The 9,804-nt window shown below is 33.7% G+C and overlaps 1 protein-coding gene across 1 annotated transcript; it reads left to right on the top strand.

The window, feature by feature from the left end:
• The first annotated feature begins 243 nt into the window (after positions 1-243).
• On the top strand, positions 244-7,483 carry SYT4 (synaptotagmin 4). The gene is made up of 4 exons (XM_007120198.1): positions 244-277; positions 3,144-3,958; positions 5,663-5,783; positions 7,176-7,483. Exons 1-4 carry the CDS (start codon positions 244-246, stop codon positions 7,481-7,483), a joined length of 1,278 nt encoding a protein of 425 aa, XP_007120260.1.
• The last annotated feature ends 2,321 nt before the right edge of the window (positions 7,484-9,804 follow it).

Raw genomic sequence — 9,804 nt, 5'->3', positions numbered from 1 at the left:
GCCACCTCTAGAGTCTCGGAGACAAGCGTCTCTGAAGAGCCAAAACAGGAAGAGGGGTGGAAAATCACTGTGCGAGGGCGAGTGGACCTCCCTCTTTGCCTCTTCCCTATTCCAGGCTTAGGTCCCCTGAGCTTTGCGCCGTTGTTTTCAGCATTAGGAAAAGCCCTGTCGCTTCACATCCAGGCAAGTGAACCAAGATAGGGAGTTTCCGTTCAGCACCTCGGACAGAATACGCAGCAAAAAATGGCTCCGATCGCTACCAGCCGGGAAGAATTTGGTAAGCAAGTTACTCCGCTTATAACTGCGGTTGTTCCTTAAATACTCTGGGGTGATGTGTGTGTGTGTATGTGTGTATGTGTGTGTGCGCGCGTGTGTGTGCGGGTGTGTGTGTTCGCGGGATGTTGAACATAGATTTCCCAGGTAGGAAAATGAGAATTGTAAAAGGGCAATAGTGGCTTATCTCTGTGGTTTCTCCCTTCCTTGATATCTTTCTATTTAAAATTGCTTTCTGCCAGGGCGATTTTACATCCAAGAAGTTCCTAATCATTCAGGTAGCCCTGTAAATTGCAGCACGCGCTAAGTAAAGAGGTCTGTTTGCTTGTTGGTGTCATTAATTCTGCAGGTGATTTTTATTTGTACGTAAACCTGTATTTAACTTATTGGGGGAAGCAATATGTTTCTTTGATTACATAAGGGTTTGATCTTGGTATGAAATAACTTGAACATTGGGCATTTAGAATGTATATTTTATCACAGAGTGTACAATAAGGTATTTTTTTCTCTGTTATGTTTTTCTTGTATCCTTTGAATATTTTGCTAGCGAAAGACACAGAATCCTATGATACTAGGGTTAAAGGGATATTCAAAATTAACTAGCTGAGCCCATTCCATTTCACAGGTGAGGTAACTGGAGCCCAGAGAGATAAGGGAAATGTTGCAAGTCAGTTAGCTAAAAGCTACTGGAAACTATACTTAGGACTTATATTTTCCTGTTCAATTTCCCTTTTCCTATACCAGATTTTTAGCACTATTACTCTCCTCTTTTTCATTAAAAAAAGAAAAGAAATAAAATCAGATGTACTTCTTCAAATAGAAAAGTAGTATTTTTAGGTCCCATTATATTCCAAAGGCAAGAGATTTGAGTTTTACTTTACATGTATTCGGAAATATCAGGGAATTTATAGAAGTTTGTTATGAAACTGAGTGAAATGACTGAGATCTTTGCTCTCAAAAGCTTCGGACCTTAACAGTAGAGAATACACAGGGAGTAGATGAGCCTTTCTATATTATAATTGAATATTTTACCATTTGACATGAATATTAAATACAGAAAATTTGTGATAGTATATTGAGAAATTAATTTCTTTCACAGCTGACCATTTGAGTGATTGAGTTTATATTGTTGTGATATGATATGTATTCCCAATTTCTGATTTGAAAATCAGAAAAATATTTGAATACTGAGGAATTTTCAGAGACTATGCTAGTTAAAAATATGTTCTAGTGCTGGCATTGTTTATTTAGGAAAAAATTATTTTCTATTCATTTTTAAAAAATTATTCTTCCTGCATTGACTAAAGAATCAAGAATAATTCATGACTTTGCTTTTGCTCCCTGGCCTTGGATTATTAGGTAGTCCAGGAGTGGTTTTTTATTTTTTTGTTATTATTTTTATTTCTTCTCCCCACAAAGACTTAAATAGAAGGAAAAATGGAAAAGCTGGTACTAAGTTTAGCTGATGATCTTTAGCTCTCACCTCATTCTTCTTCTGTAGCATTCCCTGTTTTTTCTATCTGGGAAATTCAAAGTTCACATCTACACAATTCAGTTCTTTGATATAATTAAACTACAGAATTTTTTATTGTTGTATTTGCTTTTTTATCTCCTTGGAATTTTTGCTCTTGTCATTTCTTAATCTTATATTATTTGAGTTCAGTTTTGTGATTATGAAGTAGATAGGGAGAAGTTTGGGGGATTGAGGAGGGGAGAAACAAAAGATTGTTCTTTCAGGGTTAGTTAAACAAGCCTTAACCCTTTCCTGACTGGAACTTTTAACTTTTTTATTCACTATTTGGGATTAAAAAATAGACTGAAATGGAGCTAAAGGCAGACATTATTACGTTAATTATATTAGTTTTGATTATATTAAACATTGACTCAACTGATGCACTGTGTTCAGATATAGTAATACTGCTTTTACTTACACAGTGTTACTTATTATTTGTTGGAGAATATACTTACATATGGAACATGATGAGCTTCATGCATAATCAGTGTTACCTAATGTTAGTAATTTAACGTGCCTTCATTCAAGGAACAAATGTCAGTTTCAATTTTATTGCCATTTTCCATGTGGAAATATGCTAGGAAAAAAATCAGTTATGAATAAAATTGAACTCTTAATCATCTCTATGCACTCTTCTCATTACATGTTAAATAATGATAATTCATTTATAACCATTGTTTGGGTTTTATCCTATTTAGGTAATTAATTTGTACTTTGGATAATTCAGTGTTTGAAGAATTTTGGGTCGGCATATGAGTTTGTAGTCTTATAAGTTGTATACTATTAATAAACTGTTCATATTTTTGTTCTTTTTTCCCTAATATGTGTACATTTCTTTTACCACTGTTCTGTAATTTGGTTGGAAATTATTAATGACTTTGTGACAATTGCAGATAATTTTCCATAATTTTTGTCAGTATTTGAAGAATATGCACTTAGAGCTACATAGTAAGAATTGATGCTTCTGGAAACCCTCAAAATGTCAATGAAAACATAATGAAATTAGTACTGACTCATCATGCTGTAGTTGACTCATGTTATCTGAGAAAACGAAGATAGGTCAGGGGCGTTTAGCATTCTCCCATCCCTGGCCCAGGCCCAGTTTCATCTTTTCATTTTATTTGTGAAAAATTACTACAATGAAGGATTTTCTATCATACTGTATTTATTCTTTATGTGTTACATATGTGTTTATTCCTGAAAGTGATATGAAATAGGTACATAATTCACCCAGAACAGTTGGAAAGCAATTCAATCTGTGCAACCTACAGCAACTGCCAGCTTTAGGATGCTTTTCAAATAGGGTGTCTCCAACTCTGCCCAATTAATACATGTTATTGGTCATTTGATTTTTCAGATGAAATCCCCACAGTGGTGGGGATCTTCAGTGCATTTGGCCTGGTCTTCACAGTCTCTCTGTTTGCATGGATCTGCTGTCAGAGAAAATCATCCAAATCTAACAAGACTCCTCCATATAAGTTTGTGCATGTGCTAAAGGGAGTTGATATTTATCCTGAAAACCTAAACAGCAAAAAGAAGTTTGGAGCAGATGAGAAAAATGAAGTAAAGAATAAACCAGCTGGGCCAAAGAATTCTTTGTGTCTTGATCTTGAGAAGAGAGATCTAAATGGCAATTTTCCCAAAACAAACCTCAAAGCTGGCAGTCCTTCTGACCTGGAGAATGTGACCCCAAAGCTCTTTTCAGAAGGGGAAAAAGAGGCAGTTTCCCCTGATAGCTTAAAGTCCAGCACTTCTCTTACTTCAGATGAGAAACAAGAGAAGCTGGGAACCCTCTTCTTCTCCTTAGAGTATAACTTTGAGAAGAAAGCATTTGTGGTAAATATTAAAGAAGCCCGTGGTTTGCCAGCCATGGATGAGCAGTCGATGACATCTGATCCATACATCAAAATGATGATTCTCCCAGAGAAGAAGCATAAAGTGAAAACCAGAGTTCTGAGAAAGACCTTGGACCCAGCTTTTGATGAGACCTTTACATTCTATGGAATACCCTACACTCAGATCCAAGAGTTGGCCTTGCACTTCACAATCTTGAGTTTTGACAGGTTTTCAAGAGATGATATAATTGGAGAAGTCCTTATTCCTCTCACAGGAATTGAATTAACTGATGGAAAAAAGTTAATGAACAGAGAGATTATCAAGAGAAATGTTAGGGTAATTCATTTTTAGTGTTTAACATACTTATAAACAATCTTTTCTGTAGCTTTTTTGTATCTAGGGGATTTTTATTAAAATGATGTCTTATACATATCATCTTTACCATGTTTAACTATTATTAATCATAATCAAATGAGGAGCAGGGGGATAGAGTAGATGAAAGAAATTTTAACCCACAACTGAAATACATAAAGTATCTTAATGATATAAAATAAAGAGGAACCCTTTATGGATTTATTTAAATATCATTTATATAAATACTTTTATTAATTTCTGGCACAAGTATTTTTACTAAGATTGCCACTAAAATGCAGACAAATATTTCTTACTCATAAGAAAGTTAAAAATATATTTCAATGTCAACATAATTGAATTTGAAATTCAAATTGAATTTGAAAATTAAGTCAGTTCATTTTGAGTATTTGAAGTTCTAGTGACTCTTCATAGAATTGCTTTTTAAGGAAGAGATATCTCATTGTATTGAATTACAAATATTCACCTTTATGTTGTATAACAGGAAGTGAGTTACTCTGCCTTTGCAGTTATGCTACTTTGTTAGTTCTGGAATTATTAGAAAATGATAAGACATCAAGTAATCAAATTTAAATGTATTTTCCCTTTAAATATGGAGCTTATTTGATTCCAATTGTGGTATTTCAGAATAACTGGTGTCTATAAGGCATAATTTTATAGAGTACCATAAAGTTTGTTTTGACCACATCCTCACCTTTTTCTGTTGAAATTAATGAAAGTCAAAATCCAGAAATATTAAGTAGTTTGAGTCACCTAACTGTTTAGTGGCACAGTGGGAATAAAGATTTGTTCCCTACTCTTATTCCTCTTGGAGTGCTTATTCATACAGTTACCCCATGTCAGCTTTTATATAAATATATATTGAAGTTTTAGGAGCTCTGGGCAACCATCATTCCTAGTTACACCAAGTTTACTTTTTGTTACTTTCAGTTAGAACTTGTACTTTGAGTTCTTGGTCATCTTATCTAATGTTAAAGTAAAAATAAGATCTAAGTATTATGCAAAGAAAAACCCTATGATACTGTTCAAAGACAAAGCATTAAATATTCTGAATCAATTCTCTCCAATACTTAATTCATTCCTTGGATTAAGGGAGGACTCTGGGAGGGGCGGGGGAAGAGAATTTTAACTCCATCAGTCCTCTGGGCTAAGAGAGTGGTGGGTGTCCGACTAAATTTCAGGTTTTCTGAATTCAAATTCTAATAATGTCTCTGCTAAAGAATTTGAAATCAGATCAAACTTAACATGAGTCACTTTACCATATACAGATCCATTCAAATAATTAGATAATTTTCATTACCATTAATAACTTCAAAAGTGGAGAGTTAATTAAAAAGTAAAAACTAAAAATACCTCTGTGTAAGATATATTTTAAATATCCCCCTTTAAAACATTTCTAGTAACGGGTGTGGCTAACTCATTACGAATTTTAACATTCTGTAGTACCTAAAAAGACCACAAGATGTCAGGTAGTTGTTTTAGAAGGTGATGATACTGCACAAAAGCTTTTAGTTACTCTTTGATTCTTTAGCATATTAAAGTAAAATAAGTAGGAAAATTACAGTTAAATAACAATACTATTATAGTGCTTTAAAAATTAATATAAGTATAAATTTTAAAACTAAAGAATAATAAAAACATATTTATATCATATCTCTCTTTGTTTAGAAGTCTTCAGGACGTGGTGAGTTACTGATCTCTCTCTGCTATCAGTCCATCACAAATACTCTCACTGTGGTTGTTTTAAAAGCTCGGCATCTGCCTAAATCTGATGTGTCTGGACTTTCAGGTAAGAATGCTTTTGAAAAACTCAGGCTCAGTGTAGAAATGAGCAATATATTGGGCAAAATAGTTAACAACTAACATTGGACTATGATTTAGATTCACCCTTTGTTCACAATCACAAATTATGTGATTGTTTTTCTGTTTCTCATTTTATGGAATAAAAGTGTGAGCCAAGGCCATTTTCAAGAAGATAACTGCATTGTTCTAAGATCCAATACAAAGCTAGTATGTGATAGATGTCTGGCTGAATGGAGTTGAAGCAGAAAGCAGTGATAAATGCAGAAGTGAGGCCATTGCGAAAAACACAGTGTTGGAAATAAAATTAAGGTTTAAGAAAAGTTCTCAATTTTACTATTTTAAATGAGCCTGCCTACCCTTACATTTCTATTATTTTTATTATCTTTCCTTTAATTCCTTATGTGACTGGTGTCTGCTTTAAGAATTAGCTTTTAGTTTTGTGACTAATTTTTACCAAAAAAACCAAAAAAACAAAAAACACTTTGCTGTATAGTACAATGAGAAAGAGCACATGACCTATGGTTTAAAACGATTTGAGTTCAAATCCTAACCCTTCCATTTCTTAGCATCGTAACATTGGGCATGTTTTTTAAACTTTATACAAACTGAATATAATGGTACTTACCTTGAAGGGGATTATGAGGTCTGGAAATACATATTTCATTAAATATCATCTAGTGCTATTATTAGTTGTAGTTTTATTATTAGATAATGGAGGTTAAAAACATGGTCTTAAAGATTTAGGTTAGGAAGTTAAAATGAACTCATGCAACCAGAAAAAGGCAAAATAATATAATTAAATGTGTGATAAAATAGTATGATCTTAAAATTCACAGGATACAGGTGACACAGGAAAGATCAATACTGGGTAACAGGAAACAAACACAGCAAGTGGTTAAAGAACCACAACAAAATTAAAGCCAAAAAAGGCATTGCCATTGTGAATTCTAAATGCGCATTCCCCCATTCAAAAGAGAAAGCAGCCCATGCTCAGAGAATTAGTGAGATTTATCCAAAGTCGTACAACTCAGTAAGGATAGATGTTGTGTAATATTTTTTCCTTCTATTCTATTCTCTGGAATGAATTATTAGTAATCAGAATGTGTCATTAGAACATTCTATTTTCTTCCCCTTTATGTTATCTCTTCATCTTTCCATTACATTTATTTCCCGTCCTCTACTATCTCTTATATTGTACATTCTTACTTATTTTCAATTTATTGACAATAGATAAGCCAAGCTTTATCCATGTTTTCACTTTGTTCTGACTCATATTTGTTATAATCACATTTTATTAGCATCTCTAAGGCACCATTATCTTGAGATCAGCTTTCTCGCCAAGTTTTGTCAGTACAATGTGTGTTGTTTCCCATTGCAGATCCCTATGTCAAAGTGAACCTGTACCATGCCAAAAAGAGAATCTCCAAAAAGAAGACTCATGTGAAGAAATGCACCCCCAATGCAGTGTTCAATGAACTGTTTGTCTTTGACATTCCCTGTGAGGGTCTTGAAGAGATAAGTGTTGAATTTCTGGTTTTGGATTCTGAAAGGGGATCCCGAAATGAGGTGATTGGGCGGTTGGTCCTGGGAGCAGCAGCAGAAGGAGCCAGTGGAGAGCACTGGAAGGAGATTTGTGACTATCCCAGGAGACAAATTGCCAAGTGGCATGTGCTCTGTGATGGTTAGCATCCTAGCCATGATGAGTTGGAACTTAATGATTTTTACTAGGCAAGGAGAAATTTTCTTTCTTTTTTTTTCTGATACATGATTGCAAGCTTGTGAAAGCTTTTCTTTTGCTGTTGTTAGAAATGGATTGAATTATCAGACCAGAAAGTAACTGTAAATGTGTATCATGATAACTTACTCTTTATTAGAGAAGTTGGATAAATTTTCATAAGATATTCAATTTCCCTTGCAGGTTACCAGTTATATAAATAAGAGTAGCCAAACATTTTAGGAATACTGCTCTGCAGGTCCGAGTTATGGCTGTGGTGATGATCTCATTGGAACATGTCACTGGAAGTCAATGTGGTTGTTAGGATTTAGAAATGAAAAGCAGGTCTTCTCTTATGAAAATTCATCCATTGTTCATCAACTGGGGAAATCAATTTTTCTTTAAGCCCAAAGATATTAAAGAAATGTTCTCTAGATTGTTTTATTAATTATCTCATGTTCAAATGGTTGTCCTGGATATAAAAGTATATGATAATTTCTTTTTGGTCTGTAATTATTTGACACAATTTTATCATAAGAAGGGTAACTTAGGTTTGTTGAAAAAAAAAGTGAACAAAATGAGAAATAATTTTATCAAAGGGCTGAGTTGAGAATACTATAACTGAAATATGCTTTCCCCTCTCTAGTTTACATGTGAGTCAAAAATAAAATATAATTTCACATAAGAACCATGGCCTTGAATTATTCACTGCTTGTGACAAACGTCGATGTGGCCTAAGAAAGCCCTATAAACTTTTGTGAAGTTGCTGAGTTAGCTAGTGGGTAAAGAAATAAACTTCAGTGAGAAATCCAGTTAGAAATGCCATTTTCTTATAGTAAATATATATAGCATGCAAGTGTACATTCAAGGTTATCCCTTGAACTCAGAAAGGGCATGGGTAACCAAGTCTTCATTCAGCTTGTTCTCCCCCAGAGAGGACTAAGCTACTATTTGAAAAGAAATGAAGAAAAAAAAGTTGTGAAGTTGTAATTATTGCTGGATAGAAAGTGTTACTTAACCCAACAAACTAAAAAATATTTACATGGCAAGCCTAATATACTTTATATATGTTCATACATAATATATTTAGGCTGTCAAATTAGCACAAGTATGTTTCACTATCTTTTCTAGGCTAATTTGTCTTGAGCTGTTGTCTGTTGACCAGTTTATAAGCCTGTATCTTATACCACTTTCCAGTGTCAGGGCTCTGAAATTCATTAAAAATCCATTAAACCCTGTGACTATTTGGAAAGAATTTACTTGAGGTAATGTCACTGTATTTGAGTTTTTAGAAAAGTATGAGTGAAACTCAGGTACAGTTGAATTTTAAATATGCAAGTTAGAAATGAAGTCTACTGAAAAATTTACATTTTGAGTCAGGTTTTGTGTCAGTGCTCTAGCAGTTTTTGAGAATGTGTTTGATATCACAGTGTTTGTAAAATCTATGACAATGCGTTTTCAGAACAACTTATACATGCTTTTTACGACTATTCCTAATGTAAAGAAAATGTTTTACACTCTATATACAAAGATTGAAATCAACCTCTCTTCTTGTGCTTTAAGATGATTTGGGGATTAAACAAGAATATTCTCCAATCATCATTTCATTCCATCACAAAGTCAACTCATAGCATCTTGGTCCACTCAGTATTTCTGTGAAAACAATGTGAAATGAATTGTAGTCAGTATATGGTTTGGGGAAGTCATATGGCCTTTTAATGTTTGTATATTTGGTATCATGGGTCAAGGAATAGAATATATTTTGGAGCTCTGAAACATTGTAAGAAGTCAACCCTAAGTATCCCTCAGAGCTGCCAGAAGTTACTGCCGGTACCAAGCAAAGTATTGTTGTTGGAGGAGGGTGATTTTTTTGTTTTTTAGGGGAGCAATGAAACCAACAACAAATAATTACAAAATTACAATAACTAATTTGTAAATAGTTTTTAGTTCTTAAAATTTAAAGTGTTTTTCGGTGTGAAAAGTTGAGTAAAAGTATTTGCAACTGCTGTTAAGAAAAGAAAGAAGAAAAACTAGAAAGGAATTGAAACAGGCAGGGGCATAGTGATCTCATCATCTTCTGAAAATTGTACTGTTTTATATTGTATTACAATATCTGTGTGAATATCTTGAATTCTGTTACACATTCTGCCCTGTATTAAACATGTAAATTAATTGTTTGTCTGATTAGCGAATCTAACCACCCTAATGGGGAGGTGTCCATATTTGAAGAACTGTGTAACTCAGTAACTGATTTGTTCTGATGTTGTAACTTAATAGAAGTGATTTGGGAGGA

This window comes from Physeter macrocephalus, chromosome 19 (genome assembly GCF_002837175.3).
Source record: "Physeter macrocephalus isolate SW-GA chromosome 19, ASM283717v5, whole genome shotgun sequence".
Taxonomy (NCBI): Eukaryota; Metazoa; Chordata; class Mammalia; order Artiodactyla; family Physeteridae; genus Physeter; species Physeter macrocephalus.
This window is presented reverse-complemented; position numbering and strand designations above follow the sequence as displayed.